The 24,498-nt window shown below is 36.0% G+C and overlaps 1 protein-coding gene and 1 long non-coding RNA gene across 5 annotated transcripts in view; both read right to left on the reverse strand.

Annotated features, from left to right (window-relative positions):
* Positions 1–24,498, reverse strand: part of LOC139976918 (uncharacterized) — a 472,282-nt gene that overhangs the window by 129,260 nt on the left and 318,524 nt on the right. The window lies entirely within an intron of this gene.
* LOC139976914 (potassium voltage-gated channel unc-103-like) overlaps positions 1–24,498 on the reverse strand; it is a 180,024-nt gene that overhangs the window by 15,768 nt on the left and 139,758 nt on the right. For all 4 annotated transcript variants that reach the window (XM_071985801.1, XM_071985802.1, XM_071985800.1 and 1 more), the window contains one exon: positions 23,085–23,327. In XM_071985801.1, coding sequence (XP_071841902.1) covers positions 23,085–23,327 — 243 coding nt within the window. The remainder of the gene's footprint in view (positions 1–23,084; positions 23,328–24,498) is intronic.

The raw sequence follows: 24,498 nt of genomic DNA on the forward strand, positions 1-24,498 counted from the left end.
ATATCTTTCACAACTTAATGAATGCATGGTCCACATATGCTTTCAAGAATCTGTTCTCGAGGTTAATGGCAACTTGTCTTAATATCTCAATAAGGAACTTTTTTTCGCGATTATTTCTCTTGATCAGATATGTCGCAAGACTTCAGAATTTGATAAAGAAAGATTGCGCTGTGGTTCACCTTAAGCAATATTTAAATGATGAAATTACATAATTAAAATCACATTACAAGTAAATTTTCATATCACATAAACAGAAAAGTTGAAAATTGGGAATTTCTTTTTCTTCATATTGTGTTTGATATGTGATTTTATACTATTCGAAAATATTCTTTGGGCAACGAAATGTTAATATCGGATTAAATAATTAAGTTTTTTGCTTCTCGCCCTTCATATTGGTGAAAACAACCTCTTCTTTTTTGTTGGTCATATCAAATCTACAAAGTATTGCTCTCAATATAAAACATTGTCTCATCTTTAGTTTTCCCTCACAGATATGAATATTCATTAGTGAGGAACAGACTCTTATCAGTTTTCAACCTCATACATGGAACAAATTAATTGGAAAAGCTTTTGACATTCTTTCAATTATTTATATAATTCAGGAAAACATCTGCATTGTCATTCGAAGTTTTTCTTTCTCCTTGGATTATTTTTCTGTAAATTCTTGTTTTACTCAAAGTCGATATTAATAGTTAATAATCACCTTTTCTTTAATGATAGCATACATTACAGTGTACCGATATCACACCATACTGCGGGTCAACTAACATGCAACAGAAGTTTACCTCATAGCATGACCAACCCTTAAAACATTTAACTGCTTCCTTAGTTTTTTACTCTGTCGAAGTGCACTAACAACGCCATTTTGGTTATTCCCGAAGAAACACATATATGCAGGCTGCCCTCATATCCTCATGTTGCGTGTAGATGAGGTTTACTTTATACCACATCTTCCCGTGTGTCTACTTAAGATGAATTCTGTGGAAGAAAGAGGCTTACACCTGTTCTAAAACGGAATTCCACAGACTTGGTACTTAATTAATAATTTTCCAGAAAACTAGCCGTTTAGAAAATTGCTATATCTATTCTATATTTTCGCATTTCCCTGAATTTAGAGGAGAGAGAGAAAAAAAAAGAAAAAAGAGTATTTGTGTACATCTCGTGTCTGCTAGAATGGCTGAAGTAATTCAATTAGCGGCCAAAAGGGCATGTTAATAACGGTGTGCGCCCAGGGGCCAGCTGTCAAATTACTTGGTATCCTTATTACTGTTAGATCATTGGGAAATGGTTGCTTATAGGATAGTCGTTACAGAATCAGATGGTGAGGGGATGAAGCTCTTTAAATCATGATAAAAGAAAAGGATGAAGAAGAAGAGAAAATGTCGGGGGGGGGGGGGGTGGTGGGTTGAAGAGAGATAAATATGAAAGTACAAGACCCTTCGAGGCCTCAGATTATCATATAGGGCAATGCTCAGAAGAAATTTTTATATTTATAATATAAGGTATGTTTTATGTAACTTCAACAAAAGGGATCATGTACTTTTGCAATACATCAGGTGTTCGCCAAACGAGAAAACAGGGAAGAAATAAAGTCAAGAAATCATAAGAAACCAAATAAATGAGGTATTAGGTTAAATGATGTTAACAGAGATCATACTGGGTCATGTACAGACATGTTCATTTTATAAAATTGATATAGAGAGAAATGAAGATGAAGATGGCAATCAGTAATCTCGGAATCAAAGTGTATGACGTCATGATCGACGCATCCAATAACGTCCGATAAAGCTTTGGTAAATATATATATTTTGAAGGCGACGAGCGGGAAAATCTAGTACAGTGAAAAAAATCCTAAAAATCCTATATATATATATATATATATATATATATATATATATATATATATATATATATATATTGAAATGGAAGTGTATTTCAATTTTTCATAATTAACAATTTGGTGCACAAATCACAGTAATCACCTTCCATGGCAGCCTTACTAGATCAGCCGAAATAATTAGTAAGTGATTATTTCATATCAATCAGACGGAAACTGGTTCAGCTCCCTATGGTACATAACAGGTATCAATCTTACTCAGTATGTCAACCCCCCCCCCCCCCCCTCACAAAGAAATTCATGATTGATAATCTCAACGAAGTGTTACTGTCATATTTATTACGCTATAGGAAAAGTCTCGCAGGTTGATGTCTGAATTATAGGAAGATTTGTTTTATTGTTTATAAAGTCGTTTAATATTATTTAATATTCCAAAGGAGAACGTTCTCGTGAATTATATCAAACACTTTGTAAACAAAATGTGCTTAATTGAAGTGTGACATTTTTTCTAAAAACATATGCAAATTGGTCAAAGAAGAAAATAATTAATCATTTCAATGTTTTCTTCGCTGATATAATAATGTGGGGTAATCACGAAAATTAAAGAAGATTAATTACTTGTAGCCCAGACTGTAAACACAATAATCCTCGTTGCTTGAATTTGATTTTCGGGGATTTAAAATGAGTAGAATTTGAAGACAAAAAAAGAGTTCATTCATACTTGTTAAAATTTTTACTTTTTTTCTCCAATTTCCCAAGGTATTTCATTCTTCGACTTTGTGCATGCGGTGTCGTTCGGTTAGGACGCGGAGATCGAGATGAGGATTGTTCGTTTGGGAGGCAAGTGATAAGCTTCCTGTTCATCCTGTTCATCTTTATCTTCAAAGTCAGCGACATCCTCGGGAGCTGGTTGCCCTCGTACTCGCGATTTATCATCCCCTCCTTCCATCCAACGATTCATCTCTCTCTCCAACGGTCGGGGTTACCGATCAGTCCCGACGGGGCATGTTGAAATCTGGACAAGCATTCAAAGAACCGCCCATTCCGACGAGAGTTGCCGCTTTTCGTTTTCGCATGATGTCATTGACCAAGTCTACGATGTGAGATCCTTTGACGATGCGGTTATTCCCTTGTCGATCCAATCGAGAACATGCTGACTATGGAAGCTATCTTTCGAAGAAGGGATTGCGTCGCCTTACTTTTCAATGCTTTGGGGATGATGCTTCCAATGACATCTTGTCTCGTCTTGGTGATGTGTAATTATCGTCGGGGGAAGTTTCAGATTGAACTTCTTGTTTTAGTCGCACCTTTGGCAGTTCGCTTGCTTCCCGTATCATAAATCATGTAGCCTTGCACTAAATGCATCGGCATAGAGTTACATTCTAGTTGCGTCATAGAGGTGTGAATGTCTCGACACGGTGGATAGATGCCATTCAAGTTCTTGCATTTTTTTTGGTCTCTCCAATGGTTCTGATACGAGTCTTCCGGAGATACTAACACGAACGTTTCGGTGTGATCCATGTTCACCATCCTCCGCCGAATAAAACGCTACCAAGGAACCCCGATGATGAGTGGCGGTAAGAGAGCTGCCAAGATGGAACCACCTCTTTGTAAAAGAGACTTTTCTTTATGGACCAGGATTGACGTACGTGTGTTTGCTAAATCGCGCAACTGGCATTGGTGTCTGCTCAACCCTTCTTTTTTTGCTGCTGTCTGTTCAGCCGGACGTTTGCTTTCATCGTACTAAACAGCGCCTTAACAGAGACGGGTGATCAAATCTGTGGAGGCACCCTGTATGGTAGCTTGCATTTGTTTCAGAGAAGCTTCTGCTAACACGTGCAAATACTACCGATGTTTACCTCGCCGTCGCATGTTGATAGAATGAAGGGAAAGCCAAGGGATACCACTCTATATCTATTTCTTCACGTGTAAGCGTATTGAACTTCTCCGGGAAATATTTGCGCTCTTAACGAAAGTTTCTCTGGAGTGGTACTTTTGAGGTCGATGAAGTGTTATCCGTAAGGTGTACTCGTTCCCGTCTCTATAAATATTAATATATAAATATAAATATATCGGTTTCTCGGGGAACATTTGTCGGGCAGGATATAGGAAAATTTGGGAGGCGTCTATGGGATTTTTGAATAAGATGGGATAATACGAATTGAGATTAATGGTTCTACTTTCTCGACCTTGTTAAAAACATGTTTTGGCTGACCAGGATCACGGACGTTCATCAAATCGTCAAGTTTAATGAGATTTCTTTGAGACATGTCTAGCTGCTCGTCAAAAGAATGAAGTACGCCCTCTATTAATTGAACAGCACTTCCCGAGGTTTCAGAAAATTGATCGTAGAGGGGCTGATATCCCCCGTATAAAACCACAAAATGACTTCTGGGGGACTTTGAATCAGTTCCTGAGCATGAGTCAACAAAGCCGTTAGAAATACCTCTTTCTTCACCCTTGATCGGTCCGGCTATGACATAAGTCAGGTGCGTATCCAGGGGGGGCGTTTGGGGCGCGCCCCCCGGGTAAGGAAAAGAGGAGAGAAAAAAAGAGAAGAAAAAAGGGAAAAGGAGGGGGAAAAAAAGAAAAGGAGGAGAGGAAGGAAGGGAAAAGAAAAAGAAAAAAAGAGGGAAAAAGGAGAAAGGAGGGAGTAGAAGATAGCCAAGACCTCGGGAAGAGAAAGAGGAACAGTCATAGTTAAAGCGCTGATCCCTATTATATACACAGGTAGCCAGTGACAGATCAAGGATTACGGAAGGGGTGTGCGCCTCACCCTACCCCTTACATCGACAACTCCATTTTTGACGTTTCCATTTTTCCTCTCTCACTAATGTATCTATATAAATACTATATACGGTCTATCATAACGCGTGTGTGTGTATGGACGCCTTAAACAATTGTAGAATTGTGCTATATGGAACCAACTGTGGCTGGTCTTGAACTCGACCGAGTCGTCGGGGAACATTTCGGGAAGGGGGCGACCGCCCCCCCCCCGAGCAAATTTTCTTTATGACATCGCTAGTAATTTCAAAATAGACAATGCTTAGATGCAACTTACAAGGCCTGGGAAGTGTCATTTCCAGCGATCTGGGAGGCATTTTCGGCCAAAATTTTTCTTGTACGCTTCGCGCCAACTCATGGTGGCGCTTCGCTTAGATAGTTTGCCTACAGGCAATTACTCGCTACACGCCTGTTCGAATTTGTAAAGCAAAGAGCAGATATAACATCATATCAGTGAGCATTGAAATGCATTTTCCACGATGAACAGCCTCAAAAACTGTCTATGTGTGTAGTCAAAGGCGTAGGAGCCCAATTGGATTTGGGGGCTGTAATGACTTGCCCGAAGAAAAAAGCCAAAATTTTCGCGCATTCAACATATCGATGCCAATATCATATAAGCAAACATCGGTCAATATATTGCATGGCATCGTGTACCGCACGGTCCGTCAAAGTTGCACAGTATACCGCCAAATGCTAATGTAAACAACCAAATATCTTATGTAGATGGAGAAAAAGCATACAGATCCATTTATGTCAAAACTCTCTTTTACAGTAGTAATGTCGGCCAAGCTTACAACTTTATTTTAATTACCACGGAGATCATTTTTAAGCTATTCATTGCTATTTATTTTTCTTTCAGTAGGTGTCCGAAAAAATTGGAACAAATTGGGTTGCGGGGGGGGGGGGGGCTGCAGCCCCCGCCTCCTACGGGACCTACGCCTATGTGTGTAGTGTTCGGTTTCGATATACCTGATATCGGAAATATCTGCTATTTTTCTCTTCCTTCAACCAAGTTTTCTAATAGCCATTATAAGAGGTTGCAATATTTCTACACCAATTAATTAACTGTGTCGGAATTTTCCAAAATTTCCTCACCAACATTATTCATCATACTTTCCTCTACTCGTGCAATTTTGACCTGTCTGTTAGGGGTTCAAGGAGGTTTTTCTATATTGGTTATCCATAGATTGAATTTTCTGCAACATTATGGGTATGTTTTCAAGTGATTTTATTCACGAGAAATGTGAATTTTCAAATCCTCAACAAATAATGGGCTTAAAACCTTCAAAAGTGGGGCTTTCGGATATTGTGGGCCGTGACGTAGAATCACCTACAAAAGCAATGATCCATAGGACATGCAATCAGGTCGAACATGATGTGTGACTGGTGACAATCTTCAAAAAGGTTATGGATGAAAGAAAAAAAACTTTTGGGAAATACTTGGCTCTCAGGCAAAAGTGTACATCTGGTTGCTCATTTTCAAGCCCGAGAAGTGCCATTTCCGGTGATCTGGGGGGTATCAAAACCAAAAACTTTCTTGTACGCTCCGCGTCAACCGGTGGCGCTCCGCTTAGATAGTAATTCGCGCCCCCCGGGTTAGAAAATCCTGGATACGCGCCTGTAAGTGAAGGGGTGTTTCAGTCGCGGATCCATAATATCAAGTGACGAGGAGAAAATGACATTGAAGTTTTTATAACCTTCATCGGTGACCGATGATGACGTAGCGCGGAAAGTATACACATACACATATACTACAACGACATTTTGTTTTCTTATGCTTTTTGTTCATTACGCATCACAATATATATATGACGACAACAATAAAGATGCTTTATAAAAGGTTCGGTAGATACACCATCACTTAACACTTTACGTTTAATGTATAAATATGACAGGTCAGTTTGTTGTTGCATAGAAGTTTGTATTTGGTTATCACATAACCTAAAGGCCATGTTTTTAGCTTCTATCCGTGATTTGTTTTGAATAACATCATGAGATTGATCCTTCGATAGATTGACTGCATTTATATAAACACCCTTACAACTTACTTCTTTCTTTGTCAGAACCAAAACATTAGTAACATTTACTATTGAGGGCTACGATACCGTCACCTGACCACTCGAATATAAATAAACCGGTTGTGTGTTTGTCGTACTGCTTATGTTCAATGGTACCCGTGCAAGGAAACCACTCGTGTTTTTTTTTTCATTTTTAAATATAGTTTTCATTTCTGGTTTGATGACGGCTTCTAACAAATTACCTGAGATAGCCAAGTTTGCTGAATCCATTTCGCAATAATAGAAAATTTGCTGGGTGCACAATTTTTTTCGTGAAGTCATAATAAATTCCAGCATGCGTAATCAGAACATTCTATTTGTCGAGACTATGTGGGCGTACAATAATTGTTACTATGATACGGGATAAACAATAAACAAGTCGCAAGTATGATTCTCCATTTTTAAAGATTGAAGACATTATTGCTAGGACAGTACTTTTACAGTTTTCATCTTTCGAGTAACAGTAAACATCTAGCCAGTTTTTGTCGTGTGTCTCGACATTTTATTAGCATTAAGTATTACATATATTCTTATATTCGAAACGCGTTCTAGGCTACAATCGGTTCTTACTTAATTTACCTACCATCACTCTTTCCCAAAACTTTGCAACACAAATTACGTAACGGCATACTAGTAGCATAAAGTTATACAGATTATCGTACTTTCGAATCGCTTTCTAGGCTACAATCGGTCTTTATATACCGTCACTTTTGCCAAAACTCCAGAAAACACAGTACATTTTTTGCAACATTCATTTACGTTGGAAATGCGTCCTTCGTGAATCTTGGAACGAGGCCAAAATCGGTCCTAATGGTACCATCAATTTTCAAAACGTCGCGTTAGCTAACACCATAACACTTTCTATGAATATTCATTTAAAACGAGCCCTTCCCGGATGTGTTCAAGGTAATGAGATTAGAAATTTCGAAATATCACCCGACCGGTGAATCAGTATGACAAAAAAATAAAAATAAAATGTTCGACGTGTTCTGACAAGACTTCTAAAAAAACCGGTACGTCTCTGTTGTTGTACTATATACTAATGAAAACAAAACATTTAAAATCGTCTCCTGGAGGTTAACTAGATTAGCAAATCGAAAAACGAGGTGGTTGAGGTGTTGATTCTCCAACACCTATTTGTGTTAGTTGCCGTATCATGTCCAGACATGTCTCACAAAGTTAGTAGAAAAACCTCACAACATTCGTAAGCTCTAACCAACTATAGCCATTTTATGTGTCTCTTTAATATAGGATACAGGTGAGCAAAATGTTACCTATCCATGATTTCTCCTCCAATGCTCAGATAGCAGTAGTAATAGGAAGAAGAAAACTGAAGATATTGTAAAATGCTTAAGGTGTTGGGAAGTTATTGAGGTGGTGGGAGCATTTATTGTATCAATAATAACAAATGAAAGACGATAAAATATACATATACAAAGATATTTCTTGTGTTCTTATTTTCTTGATATGTTATAGTTCAGGACTTGCCTCACAAAGTTACTAGAAATACCCTCACAACATTCGTACGATCTAACCAACTCCATACCTTGTCAGTTTCTGCGTTTCTGTACTATAGGTCACAAGTGTGAAAAAAAACTACTTATCCACGAAGTCTCGTACAATGCGCAGATAGCAGTGGTAAGAGGAAGAAGACTCATAAGATTGACTGAGGACATTGTTAAAGGATTGGTTCAGTTGTCCTACATGTTTATGTTATATGAAAGAGGACAATAAAAGAAACACAAGGGTGAAAAAACTGTTCAAATATCTTTTTCGGTTAAAGAGATACTCAAGTGTAAAGTTTCATCAGATTGTGTAGAAACTGCTGAAATCTGACTAGCTGTGATGTCACATCCTCACATTCCTGAAAAGTCTTTGATTTTTTCTCTAAATATTTTGTGAGATTTCATGACTTTCAACCAAAAGATATGTCACGAGATCTCATATTTGTCAAAGGAAGTATTTGAGATTAAACATTTGAAGAATTTGTGATTATATTATTTTCAAATGTGTTAAAAAATGTAAATAATTTTGAAAGAAATATATTCACAAATGTTAAGGAAGTGAGGATGTGGCATCACACCCTCACAGTAAGTTTTTCTACACCAGTCGTTTTCAAAGAAATTTTGATATCTTCAAAGTGTCATATCTCCCTAACAGAGCATGCTATCATGGTAGTTTCTTCACTGTTCTTTTTGTGCTCTTTCATACAAGATAGACATGTCAAGCACCTGAAGCAATCCTTTAATGCTAAGGGTGTGTTGGACAGTCATCGTGGTGGTGAGAGCATTCATTGTATCAGTAAAAACAAATGAAAGACAAATATATAACACTTCCAAAAATGCTTCCTAATATGCGTCCTAAACTGCTCCCTAAATATCGACCAGAGGGGTGGGAGGGGGAGTCGTTTACCCCTGGAGCGCTTTCACTACTGAAGTCTCCATGATATGATTTGTCGCTAAACTATATGCATTACACTCTTAGTTAAAAACTATATTAAATCATGAAATCAGAAAAAAAAATACAGCAAAAGCCATTCTCATGTATATTTTACGTGACATATCGATTCTTATCATGAGACATTACGTGACTATTTTTAAATTGGCGGAAGGTCCTGAAATAGAAATTAAACAGCTGTATCCATCACGTTGATTGCTGCGCTATTGTCGTGTCTTTATTTACACGTCCCCGAAAAATGTCGCACGATTCAGTTGAACAATTACTGCAATATTTATTATTTTGTGATTATCATTCAATGACTCCGTCAGACATAATTTCGTTTCTCTGCGAGAAACAGAGAAATAGCGCAGAGAGAGAGAGATTGTATCGTACTTCTGATTATTATTTAGGGGGGAAAAAAAGAGGACATTTTATTAAATCTTTGATTGAATTTGATGTCTCGAAGGACTGACATACGTCCCTAGATTTTCTTGCATTATGAATAAATTCAACTAAGTTGTAAGCTTGATTATAGTCATACCTTAATGCATGACTCGTTACGGACCTTCAATCTTTTAAAAAAAAATGTATTATTGATAATTGAAGATTATTATATTTTATTCATAAGGCTTAGAAGCAAAATATGTAACGAAGAAAATAAGGTATACACTATATATTAACATCATAAACGATGGAAAACTGCTAAGCACATTAAAAGGAGCATTCGCTGTTGTTGCATATACAACTTCTATAATGATAATGAGCTACGTTAGAGTATAGTACTTAGTACGGCTAATACTGTCAAAAGTAAATTATCTTTTAAAGCACCTTTAAATTCGCTATAAGTATAGCCAATGAACCAAGGGCGTAGGAACCGGGGGGCTGGGGGGGGGGGCGCTAGCCCAGTGAAAAATGTGGAGGGGCGGAAGTATCATTCCGCCCCCCCGGTTCGCAAGTCAGAAAACCCCTTTTTCATTTCCAAATGAGAAAAAAAATCTCATTTGCAGCACCAAATTGCATCTAAGGCCAGGTGAAAATACAAAATTAAGTTTACAAAATGGAATGGGTGTTGAAGTGTGCTATATTGCACCAAATTGCATCTGAGGCCACCTGGAAATGCAAAAAATTCCAAAGGGGAGGGGGACACCCCCTCCCCTTAGACCCCTCCCCCAAGCTAGCCATCAGTCTTCAGCCCCCCACTCAAAAGTACCTTCCTACGCCACTGCAATGAACTGTCAGTAAGTTAACTGCAGTTTGGAGACATTGTCAAGTATATGACACATTTAATATTTGTTTCGACTACTTATCATTCAAATTTAATCAGCTTCTTCGACTGTATGACTCTTCAATATTACGCCCACATATTCTGAGATATTATTTAATATAATGGATTGTAGTTTATATCATTATAGAAGTTAATTACGGTTACCAAGAAACACATAATCGTTGTCTCTCTGTCGGGTATTGACTGTGTACATGGAACGAGTACTATAGGCAACAAAAGAAAAGAAAAAAAAGCCTTCAAGCATATCTAAAGTGAACAATTTAACATCCGAATTTTCACAATATCACGCTATTTATGTTATTATTAAAAAAAGTCCCCATTTACTCATATTATTCTTATTGAAGTTTTGGTTTCCTTTTATTCAGGTGAAGTTTTTCATGTATCAAAGTCATATACACCACCGGTAAAGACGATTTGTCGACGAGTATGCCGGTAACACCATATCTTGACAAGCTCTAAAACAAACAGTATATATATAAAAATATATTTAATATGTATGTATATATATATATTTATTAATATATTCATCCAATAGGCTATATATATATATATATATATATATATATATAATATAACGAAAATCCACGTTTACTCCAAAAGAAAATACTATTAGAGAAAACCAGAGAAATAAGATATGACTCATAATTGACAAATAAGGAGTAAGTTTTAGAAAATATTTTCTAAAACTTACTCCTTATTTGTCAATTATGAGTCATATCTTATTTCTCTGGTTTTCTCTAATAATATATATATATATATATATATATATATATATATATATATATATATATATATATATATATATATATATATATATATATACATATACTGATTGAATCACTCTTCTGATATGTAAAGGTGACTATTATTATATATATTAATATACTTGATAACCATTTCCCATGTACAACGTAAGTTCCAATTAACAGAGATTAGAGTAATAAAACACCTCACGTATTATAAACTGGATGTATCGTCTGTTACACAATCGCTTACACAATCGCTAAGTTTTACCTTTTCGTATCAATGAAACATAAAAGGAAACATAAGCTCTTTGTTTGTTTCTATCGATTTTAATCTCCTAGGTTTTGTCAAAACTTGTGCCCTTGACTCACCTCAATACAACCCCCCCCCCCCTCCATTGGTGATCTCATAGATGTTTTTCCCTCTTCAATATTTTGTTCAAGGTTTTCCTTTTCTTCTCTTTTTTACCTGCAGCTTTCCAGACATAATAGGTTAAAGTAGAGAAAGGCCTCCTCAGGGGTAACCGAAAACATACACCCGTTTGTTTTGGCTTTTAATCTACTTCTGCCATCACGCAGAAAATGCGCAGCCCTAAACGCATGTTCTTTCAACTTTGCATAGAGAAGAATGTAAGTACCTCCTTGAGTGTTTGGTCATGAGATTCTACCGTTGGCAGTTTTTGTTTTGAAGATTTCTTTAAAATATTTGTTAAAGAAATAAGATAAAAATTTCACGATTGTTTTCGAGTGGTTCTCCGGCAATCGAAAGAGCCATATTCTGTACTAAACTTTGTGTATTAAAATCCTTTCGGTATCTTGTATAACGTGAGATTAAAATTCTCATCTCTGAATTACCCACATGAAGAGCTTTCCAACATAACGAAAGTAACGTGGCCATAGAGAATATATAGTGTGGTTATTCATTGTAAGCGCATGCTCAAAGCAAATTTTGATTTGTGTTTGATAACATAACATGTATACATGTTTTATCTCGGTGAAGCAAAATAAATAATATGAAACAGTGAAGCAAAATGGCTAGGTTTTTTTCTTTACATCTTCCAAATTGGATTTGACAGGTGTTGGAAACAATCATGAAAATTATGTCCTGATAGGGACACGTTGAGGAGCGAATCAAATAAATATTTCTATTATAATTATTGTTTTTTCATGTTTCATCAGACGAAATTTCCTCCTTTGGTTGTGCATTATATGCTAGATAATCCAGCCGTTTTCAATGGTGAACCTCATATTATAAAAGGAACAATTATTCTTGTCACAAATTAAAAGTAACAGCCAATTATGTAAATCTTTAGAGAATGTGCAACCATGGCTGATAACAGTTGCTTTGTTAAGCGACTACAACATATCGAAATTATTATTAAATTTATTATAAAATTATAAAAATTATAAAAATTATAAAATTATAAAATAATAAAATTATAAATTAATAAAATTATAAAAAAAATAATATTATTATTACTTTTGCCTAAATTGACCCCTTTGGTGTAAAGTTGCTGTACAGATATACATGCTATGTGAAACAGGTAAGAAAAAAGTTCACAAACGAAAAAATGCCTAACCCTTTCGATGCACCCATGGATTTAATTGAGAGAATGTTCTTTTTCCTCTGATCCTCTGATCTCCTGATCTTAAACAGTATGTAATTGATCTAAAGTAATTTGGCAAACTAATCAATGGATAATTTTATATTTTCATAACTTTAATATAGTTTAATGGCTTAGCATTACGAGATCAGCAATGGTTCGTTATCAATTTCATGATATATAGCATGAAGAGTTTTTTAACTTTCCTTGAGAGCAAACTATGTCCATAATGTGTGACTTGAGATTTAGATAATTGGATGCTACGTTAATTCTTCCATGTTTTAATGATGACACGTTTACATTGCATCTTCTAAATTTTTCATTCTCCAAGGATTTTTGTCGGCCGCGAGGTAAAGACCTTCATACCTAATCTGGCAATGTGTGTGTGTTGACTCACCTTTTGATATCTAACTGCGAGTGAAAGATGTGTATTAAAAATAATTGGATAACTTCAACATTCGCTGACGTGACGTCATGAGTATATAGTACTCTGAACTTCGGGATAACACATAGATACATGAAGTTTCTTCATGACTTATGATCGCAGACAGAATTTCCGTTATTTTCGCAGAACATATAAACCTGCTCTCTCATAACTCTCTCATAACTCTCTCGGGTGACCTTGGAGAAGTGCATTTTTTTCTCTGTAAATTCGATGCAATCTTTTGAAACGGAAAAAAAGAAGGTCGTCGTAACTTTTCTGTCACTTTCTAGATCTATTTTGGCCGAGTTATCCATCTGCGCGTCAAACAACAAAACGTTTGCATACCAAGAAAGTACAAAATGGACAACGATGAAGACGTAATAATTTATTACATTACTAGTGTTACCGTATTGTACTGTTGTTATTATACTGTCGTTACTGTATTGTTTTTACTGTACTGTTGTTAGGGTACTGTTAATAGTGTACTGCTGTTACTGTACTGTTGATACGGTACCGTCGTTAATGTACTGTTGTTACTGCACGGTTGTGTACTGTTAATATTGTACTGTTACTGTACTTTCGTTACTGTACTGCTGTTACTGTACTGTCGTTACTGCACTGTTGTTACTGTACTGTCGTAACTGTGCTACTGCTACTGTACTGTTGTTAGTGTACTGTTGTTATTACTGTAAGGTTATTGTTAGTGTACTGCTGTTACTGTAATGGCATGCTCTGATGTTACCTGTATTGTATATGTTGTTACTGTACTGCTGATACTGTACTGATGTTACTGTTCTGTCGTTACTGTGCTGTTTTAAGTGTACTGTCGTTATTGTACAGTTGTTAGTGTTCTGCTGGTACTGTACTAGCTTACTCTGCTGTAACCTGTATTGTATTTGTTGTACCTTTATTGATGTTACTGTCCTACTGCTACTTCAATGTTTTTAGTGTACTGCTGTTATTTCTGTACGGTTATTGTTAGTGTACTGCTGTTACTGTTCTGGCATGCTTTGCTTGTTGTGTTGTTACTGTACTGCTGTTACTGTACTGCTGCTACTGTACTGTTTTTACTGTACTGTAGTTACTGTTCTGCTACTACTGTGATGTTTTTAGTGTACTGCTGTTATTTCTGCACGGTTATTGTTAGTGTTCTGCTGTTACTGTTCTGGCATGCTTTGCTGTTACCGTTATTGTTATGTTGCTACTGTTCTGCTGTTACTGTACTGCTGTTACTGTACTGTCGTTACTGTTCTGTTTTTACTGTGTCACTGCTTCTGTAATGTTGTTAGTGCACTGCTGTTATTACTGCACAGTTATTGTAACTGTACTGCTCTTTCTGTACTGGCAAGCTCTGTTGTTACCGGTATTGAAAATGTTGTTAATATAGTGCTGTTACTGTACTGTTTTTACTTTACTATTGTTAATGTACTGCTGTTACTGTTAGGTCACTGAATTTCTATTAAGATCAGTCACACAAGACAGAGCCTGGGCACTCAAATCAAACAACTTAATTGATCTCATCTCAATCCCATGCAGTCCCATTAAATCGAGGCTATAACCATATGACTGCAGGAGGACATGATCGCGTCAAGTGAGTTACAGGCGTCCCATGGTGCCGTACGATTATAGATACCTTTATGTCATTGGTAAATGAGAATCATGATAGTAGGTATAAAATCCCTTGGTAATTGCAATCTTACTTATTATCGTTTGTTTGGTGTGTTTCTTTGACACGACTTGGAAAAGAATAACCAATCCAGTAATCAATACCTTTTTTGTTGTCTTACATGATATATATTGCTAATAAATCAAATCTTTTATTTTTAACATTAATGCATTATTCATTCATAGCATCATGGCATAAGATGGGACCAAAGGGTATCAGTAACATTTGAAATGAAACTACCAACACAATCAGACGAAACACACCATCAAACGACACTATCTTGTTCTATTTTACAACTATTTCCTTTTATTTCCTTTTATTATCTTCAAAGTAACATAGCATATCGTCTCATCGTGTTTGCTTCCTGAAGATAAAACTGTTAAGTTGATAACTTAAAGAGATATACTATGCTAAAGAAACTAATGCCAAAAACCAACACAAAAGCAAGGAATAGATCATTTATATATTTGTTTTAATAGAACTGAAACTCTGAATCAGAAAACATTGGGCAAATATAAATTAAATTTAAACTTATATACTGATTGAAATTCATTTTGCAACTATATCAGGATTTAGATGTACCACTTAAAGTATAACTGACGTACTTCCGTGTTGTAATAATTTATTATGTTGTTGTATTTAATAGTGGCTACAGGATTTCGAGGAGGGGGTGGGGTGGAGGTGGGTTGGGGGGTGTAGTTGAACCCGACACTCATGTAGGGGGTCTGAGTCAGCTGGGTCCTCCCGCAGAAGGATATGACTTGATGGATATTTAGAATAAATTAGGTCTATAATTAGATATATTATGTACACACACATAAGATTGTGTTATCTACTACTAGTTTAATTCTGTTGTGGGAGGGGGGTTGTTTAAGGGAAGGGGAAAACCCCACAATGCCTAGATCTACGCCGATTATGTTGATGTAAGAATTTATATTTTCTGTTTCATGTTCTGGTCCGGTAAAGTGAGGTGTATTTTTCATCTGGGATGTATTTAAGGTGTTTCCATCAACGGGTTGAACTTTGGTTGACAAAATCGTAAAACTTTTATGTCTTTTTTTTTATTTAAAAATAAACTAATAAGCACAAGTTCTTAAATTGGGCTTATTATAGGCAATGTACCATGCAAGTTAAAAGCCATTATATGTTCCTATTCCGTGTCGCTGGTTAAACTCTATTTCATAATTGCATTCCATGCGCGTTATATACTTGATAATTAAAGAGTACATTCCACGCAGTGAAGGTCGATTCCACAGCTTTGGTAATGGTATATCATGCACCACTGGCTTGGAATTCAAAAATTAATTGATTTTAGCGAAAGAAAATATTACACGTTTTAAAACAACATTCTCTGTTGAAATTAAATATGTTTCTTTCAAGGTTCTCATTACAATGTATAGCTCTTTGGTTTGGAATGTTCAAACTTTCCTTTCAATTATTACATTTTTCTGTTTTAATTTTTTTTTTTGTATATTTTTAATGGGTAGTTCCTGACTGTTGGATTGAATAGACATATCGTATGACGTCATAGACACTCATTATTTATACAACATGCTTGGGATATGGTTTCCAAAGGAATAGAATTATTAATTATATTGCTAATAAGCTAATTAGCAGAAACAATTAAGACTGTCTTGGACTTGATTGATTGTAACCATATCTTGAATAAAACTTATTGCTATAGATACGAAAGGGTAAAATTATGATTTCAAGTATTTTGAATAATATCATATTGACTATGAGGGTAAACAAAAGAAATACTTTATGCAAAAAAAATGAAAAAATAAACAAATAAATAGAGATTCATATGATGCTTTTGTAAGCCTATTTGACCATACTCCAGGTCTTTGTATAAAGTACCTTTTGCTATCTGGGTAATTAATTTTCCATTTGCACCCACCCCCCCTCCTCCCCCTTTCAAGTTTTTCAATGTTTTCGCATTTCTTTTTCGAATTTGATTAATATTAATATGAACGTGTCTGGGCCACGAATGGCTAACAAACTAATTATATACGTTCATGGATCGAATTGCTCAATAACAATCTGCTTAGAGTGTCTCGGTTTCGTAAATTTCGAACTATATACTCGTTTAGATTTGATTGAATCGTCAACGACACGCACACAAGCGGAACTTCGGATTCAATTCTGACCGTGCGAAGTAAAATGCCCATCAAACTATGCTAACCACTCTGTGACGACAATCCATGCAATGGCTTTCGTTATATTCTTTACTACTTAACACAATACAGGCATTTTTTTTTGTTGCCGACAAATTTCGTTTACATTTTTTTTCATCTTTTATTTTCCACGTACATTTTGAAGGTTTCAGGCGTTATTTCATTGTTCCTTTTGTGATGCTGATTGACTAGAGTAAGGTAAGATGAACCTAGTCTCTGCATTTAACGGACAGTCTCAGTATAGCAAGTCATGCGTACATTGAGTCTGCAATGATACCCGTATTGTAACATAGTTACTGGTACTCATACAGGTCAACGTGGTTGTGTACTATAGCAATCGCATTGCTCTTGGCATTTTGGGTATCTAACAAAGATATACCAGGGCGAGATTTTGTACTCTTCATCATGCTTCGAACCTGGTACTCGTACTCATACCAATGTGAAAATGATGCTTGTACTGAAAGTACTCATGCTGTTGTACTCGCACAATGTCAGCTGGGCATGCATGGCAAAGCCATGTTACACTGTGTATTTAATATCCTTAGGACTATTGTTAACTAACGAAGTGGTACTTAAAGGCATTGAAGACTTTCCCCAAATCGCGTCCCGCCATCTGAAAAAGTTAACTTTCCGTTGCTTGCAAGTGAAGTTTTCTTCTTGTTGCTACAAAAGGCAGGTACAGTAATGAAAAGTGATACCTTGTTATCTTTTATCTAGACCTGAGATGCCCATCGCTGCTGTGTTAACTGTGTTGTGGGTATTGACGGTAGCTGCATGTATTGACTGTACACTAGTGTCTAATTACCGACGGTAAGAAGCTGTGTGTGTATTTTCTGGGATCGACGGTGGTGTCTAACACTTCTGTTACACCTCATTTGAAACTAGGTCAGATTACCGGCATGAGACGTTTCTTTGAGCGCGAGTCTTCGATGCCTTTAAGTGTAGTTACTAATGCAACATAAAGTACTCTCACTCGCTTTGTAATCTCGGAATAGTACTCATATAAGGGATACTGTACTTGTATTCAAACACATTACGTACTCATTTTACCAGTCTACAGGTCTGAGAATAATATCGTGTTGCAAAATTCAACGAAAAATTTGCTACTTTGAAACTAAAATTATATAAGAAATATTTTCACATTAGATATTTAATTAATTTTGGTTCCTAATCTGGTTTTTTTTTGGACCAAAATGGATGACTGGTTTCAAATTAGTCAATTAAAATCTATCGGTTAGTTCAAGCTGCTCCAATTATGAGAGCTAAAAAAGAAACCCAAAGATAGCCAGACGTCGTTTGCTAAATTTTTCCAAAATTTTGATAATTATTAACTGTTATGAACTGTAATAAATCTTCCGAATTTCATAATTATTAGCTATGAACTTTAATTAAACGATGCGTCAATTGTCTTTTATTAGTAATATATATATACCTAGCGCTTATTGGTAGTCTGTAACAGTTCATTAACCAAGTCAGCCATAATCTCAATAATGCTTTGAAGACCTCGAAACTTCATTAACATTAAATTTGACAATGATTCATTAACATAGTCTGGTAATTGCAGTCGTTGAAGGAGTCAAGCTATACACCAGGAAAATGTTTCAAAACCTTTCATAAGTGATACCAGAAAGTAAAACAAACTTGTCGCATCGTCATTCAGTACTAGGCATGGAACAGCAATGTCTTCTCATTCAATTAGTACATTCAGTTAGTACATAAAGTTTGGTTATATTAACCTCCGAGTAGCAGTTATTACCATACGATCCTTGACAATATAATGAATAAATCAAAAGTTCTCCACAGGTATACTCATATGACAAAAAAAAGGGGGGGGGGAAAGAAGCTAGGATTCTGAATTGCTGTATTAGGATACTGGCGCTAGCTACTCGGATACCCAAAGCAGTACTCGGATTCCAACGCGGTACTCGGGCTATGGTACTTGGTACCCGGACCCTCAGATAGTCGGAAGTACCTGGTACTCGCTTAAACGCGTTCTACTACATCGCTGTTGTATTGTACAAATCGACGCTTTATAGTTAGCGTTGATCTGGTCACCATATGGGTACAACACTACGCGGACCCTTGGAACGTGGGCGAAGGCATTTATGATAACTGAGACAATATCTGTTACAATTGTGGGACACAAAAAAATAGGAGGTATGGAGATTATTAGTTTAATAACGCGTTTAACTGGGGACAATGCAATATAACAACCGACACATAGATCTCGTATTTACGGACTGTGGTGTATCCAGAAATATGTAAATAGTACATGGTTTGTTGCAAGATTATACAACCTTGCATAAATGGAGCAAGATTTCATACAATTGTCTTAATCATTTCCATGGATTTTTTTAGAAGCATGATATGAATTTCTCAATTTGATAGAAAGAAATAACTACAATTTTTTGGACACCGAAATCTTCTAGATTAGTCCCATACATTATATATAGAGTGTTTGATTTCAGAATAAATTTTCACGAATTGGACAAGATGCATAAAAGGTGACTATAAAACACACAGTGAGGATGGGTGACCACTATTTGACTTCCTAGCATATTTGGAGGATATACCATCCAAATTAGTGCCAGCTATTGTGCAGTATTTGATTTGAGAATTAATTTTCACAAATATGAAAGAAATACATCAAAAAAGTGAATGTAAAACTCATGATTAAGGAGAGTGACCATTATTTAACAATCTAGCATATTTGGAATATATACTGGTCAGTGATCTAACTCATTACCTCACCCGATACCCCATCCCATCATTTCGTCGCCTCCCCTACCACCTCCAACCTCACCGTCCCCCCCCCCCCCCATTAACAGTGACTGCACCACTATATTTGTTTTCGATCATTTTGGAATTGCAGGTTACTCTGCTTCAAGTATCAAGTATCAAAGATTAAGTATACATTTTGTTCTTTCATTTCTGTTCAAAACGACGTCATTTTGTTGTGTTTGTTTCCACTCATGTAAAAGGTATGTCGGGTCAGAGGAGAGAAATCTGTTTCACGCACGAAGCTAGAGTAGGATACTAAATGCATGTTTGACAGAACATTACTGTACAACCCTAAAATAGTGAGGGGGATTAAAAAAAAAAAAAAATTAAAAAACGAGAAATAGAAGTAGTAGAATATAAGAGAAGAGGAAAAAAGTCCCATCTGTGTTTAGTGTAAATTCAAGGAATACTAAATCGCTCAAAACATTTCACAGTTTGATCCACACAATTAAAACGTCGTAGTCGTCGTCGATGGATAAAAGCTACTTCGCTGTACTACAAATTTGAACCGAACCTATTTCACGATTTGTTTTTTTTCTGATCTTGTAATATAATGAAAGTGATATACTGCAGTGAGGCACAGCAATGTATGTGTGATATGTGAATGTTTTGTTTGAATGAAACATAGACTGACGTATCGTCCAACGATGTATGCGTGCTAAGTGAATGGTGTTTGTTTTGTTTTTCTTGAATGAAACGCGGCACTATGCTACAGTACAACTATGTACGTGTGATAAGTGCATGTTTCGTTTGAATGAAACGAGACACTGTGCTACACATGAGATGTTTAGGTGATAAGTGAGTGTTTTGCAAGAAGGAATCGAAAGAGTGAGGTGCAGTGCAATGATGTATGTTGTGGCAAGGGAATATTTTGTTTGAATGAAACCAAAGACGTTGTGACCGTACGACAACGTATGCGTGTGTGTGTAATACGTGCATGTTTCGTTTGAATGAAACCATACATTGTGCTACAGCACAGTTATGTATGTGTGATAATTGCATGTTTCGTTTGAATGAAACGAGACACTGTGCTACACATAACATGTTTGAGTGATACGTGAATGTTTTGCATCCTTGAAACGATATATTGCACAATGTAAGGATTAATTGGTGACAAGTGAATGTTTTGTTTGAATGAAACCATAGACGGTACTACAGCACATTGTTTTGTTTGACTGAAACCATGGACAGTACTACAGCACATTGTTCTTTTTGTAATAAGTGGATTTGATACAATTCTACGGTTTGACTTTCCAATACGAATTAGACCAAAACTTAACTTTAAGAGAATTTGTTATTTATTTCCATCTATCGAGACATCTTGGAGGGATGTCTTTCATATAAATCGATAGAGTTTCTTGTGCAAACTTTGACGTATAATCACTCATGCATCGCCCATCCGGAAATACAAACAATTTTTTTTTTTTTATCTTTCATTTATCTTTCTTTTATAAGTGGAGGTCTGAAGATCCCGAAGGTTCCCTTATACAATATTCTTGATTTAATGTATCTTCTTGATGTTTCAATTGGAAATAAGATACTTCTGTGAAAGCATTTTGTTAAGCAAAAAGCCATTATTTTAAAAGGAGTTGGATATTGGACAGCTTGCTATGTCAATAAAATCCCCAATGTCCCCAGGTGTATACTTAATGCAAACATTAGTGATGTGCAACGATTACCACGATTCGAGATGACACCTCAGAGAGTGAACAAAATGATAAGAAGTGATAGGCTTTCCACATCTGTTCCGCAAGGTCAACCAAACGTACAGAATATTACTCAATATGCAATCTGCAACTGATCAAACGAAGACACCACTCCTTTAACGTTTTGCAAACACCTGCGTCATGGGATAACTTTAATGGAGGATAGTGGGGAGGGGGCGGTAATAAGGAAGGGATAGAAAGTGTCCCCTAATCCCATCGACATTTTCGGTGGGGTGGGGAGTGTTGTGGGGAGTGTGGTAGTTGGGTGGTGGAGTAGTTGGGTGGTGAGGTGGTGGGATAGTGGGGTGATGGGGTAAGGGGATGGCATGTTTGAGAGAGGTAGAGGAAAGAGGATAGAGTTAATTCTTCCAACTAATTAACCATCGTTATTTTTTAAGTAAATTTAAATTTTTTAAGAATTTTTACTAGACTATGCATACCTTTCAACAGGAACAGTTTTTTTTTTCTTTTTCTTTAACTATATTTAACTTATCGTCCATGTGCGTCATATAGCCTTGAACTTGGGCTCCTTATAGACATACGATACAGTTGCGTGGGAAGAAAATGCAGAGGATTTAGTCACATTACTCGCAAAAAAACTAAATAATAAATGAAGAACGCTAATCAGCCCTTGAGGGAAGGTTTTTATGTTTAACAATGCATGCGTACAATTGGTGGCGGTTGTGTGGAAGGGGGGGGGGGGGGTAAGATCTTTCCTTTGAACTGGATAAAGTTACAATGGTGAAAACAAAACCTTTTATGTTAAAGTATACCTGATAAGAGTGATTAAGAAAACTTGTGAAGTGCTTTTTCGTTTGCACTACAACATAACCGTATTCACCTGTACAGGCTGAGGTGCTGGGGTGGAAAGGGGGTTGGGGAGGGGGGAGGGTGTTATCCACACTTGTCAATCATTACGTATTCTTCTAGTCTTTATTTTGAAATAATTACTGACATTAATTAAGAAAAATATTTTTTTTATAAATATAAAAGTTAAATCTATGAATTACATAGACAATTCTGAATAATCTCTACGTTGTGAGAACAAATAAAACGACTGGTAATTGCATAATTATGTTGGCACTGGTTGGTTTAACCGATTAATGAGTATTCATGTAATAAAGATGTGAACCGTAATTCTTGACAATGTGAAATGTTAACAGATACAAGGTATTCCAGAACGATTAAGTAATCATTACATTGAATGATTGTAAATCTTATACTATATAGGTGTGTTATTATAAGGTAACATGTTAACTAAACATGTGAAGTAACGTTGTCGTCCAGCCTAACATGTTAAAGGAATACACGCGTTCACGCATACCATGTATAGACATGTTAAACATGTCAAGCCTAACATGTTAAAAGGCATATCTTCTTCACGCATTACATGTTAAGACTTGGTCATATAGAAGGGAACATCTTTAATATGGTTAATGCATACTCCCGTCGAGCGCTTCATGTCAATATGTGGACTTATCTGTGGATTTTATCAATTTATTGACTTTTCATGAAGAGGAGGAAAGATTTTTTTCTAAGAAATATATTGAAACAACAACAACAACAACAAAGATAACTTACCCTATATGGCTGGTCAGTTTCAAATGATAAGGTCTCGAGCCATCCGTAATTTAAATGTTCCCTCTGAGCTTCACCAATGGCATACCATATACACGCCAACCAGTGCGCAACTAAAGAAAATGCGCACATCAGTAAAATGACCACAGCAGGCGCATACTGAGAATAGTGATCCACACGTCTAGCAACGCGCAATAGACGAAGCAGTCTAGCTGTCTTGAGAAGGCCCATTGCAGTGGTTGTTCCCTAAAGAGAAAGCAAGACAAGACACGAAACAGTAATAAATAAAGCTTTGAGAATGATCGAGAATATAATTCACATTTTGGAAAAGTATAGGAAGGAAAATATTGTAACTTGTAGGGGGCAAGAATCTTTCCTGTTGAAAATATGTTATTGTTTTATGAAGTTAATAAAAAAAAATTAAAAAAAAGAATAAAGCAAAATTGGAATACTACTGAAAATAATTAATCGCTTGTGGACAAGATCAATAAGTCGAGAGTCTTATATAGAAATCATATGATCAAACAAACTACAAAATTGACAAATATTGTGATAGTAAATCCTACGATCCTATGGATAGAGTGTTCTCATTTGAGTTCTCTACTACGAGAGTTCAAATCCCTGGTTTTGTAGGAAAGGACGTAGGAGCCAAAATCCCGCTATAGGGCCCAAGTAGATTAAGCAACATGCTTGAGGTAGGTTGATAACCAAGCGTAACAAATGAGGACCCCCGTGTAAACATACAATTAGTGTAGCGTTTGACTTTTATTCCACGGCTAGGTAAAATATTTTTATCAAGAGCTATATTTGGCCCGCGGGCGGCTTGTTAAAACCCTGTGTCCTCGTACATATATCTTAATATCATAAACAGATTGTTCAATCACTACTGATGTCTGAACTTTATGCATTTATGCATTTGACTTCATTTTTGACTATATATATATATATATATATATATATATATATATATATATATATATATATATATATATATATATATATATATATATATATATATATATATATATATATATATACATATACACATGACGTGAACGTGTTGCATGTTATAGGCCTTACTAGAATACATATTGTTTTAGATTGAAATTCACATTTTATACAGCGATCGTCCCGTTCTCTATGCATTGTTAGATTCGGTAGACATATTATGTAGTGTTAATAAAAATACAGATGAATTCCCTAAACAACACCCCTATGTGACCATATTTACATAGAACATGGAAATGCTATGAAGAATGGCGTAAAAGAATAATTCAAAACAGTTAGTAAGCCGGTCTGACGCGATTTCGTTAATGCGACAAATCTATGAATTAATTAGTGTCGTGATAACACCTGCGGTATTCCCAAGACTTACTTTATCATCCAAACATTTGGTTTTAAACAACATTATCAAGAA

The sequence above is a fragment of the Apostichopus japonicus genome, chromosome 12 (genome assembly GCF_037975245.1).
Source record: "Apostichopus japonicus isolate 1M-3 chromosome 12, ASM3797524v1, whole genome shotgun sequence".
In the NCBI taxonomy this organism is placed as follows: Eukaryota; Metazoa; Echinodermata; class Holothuroidea; order Aspidochirotida; family Stichopodidae; genus Apostichopus; species Apostichopus japonicus.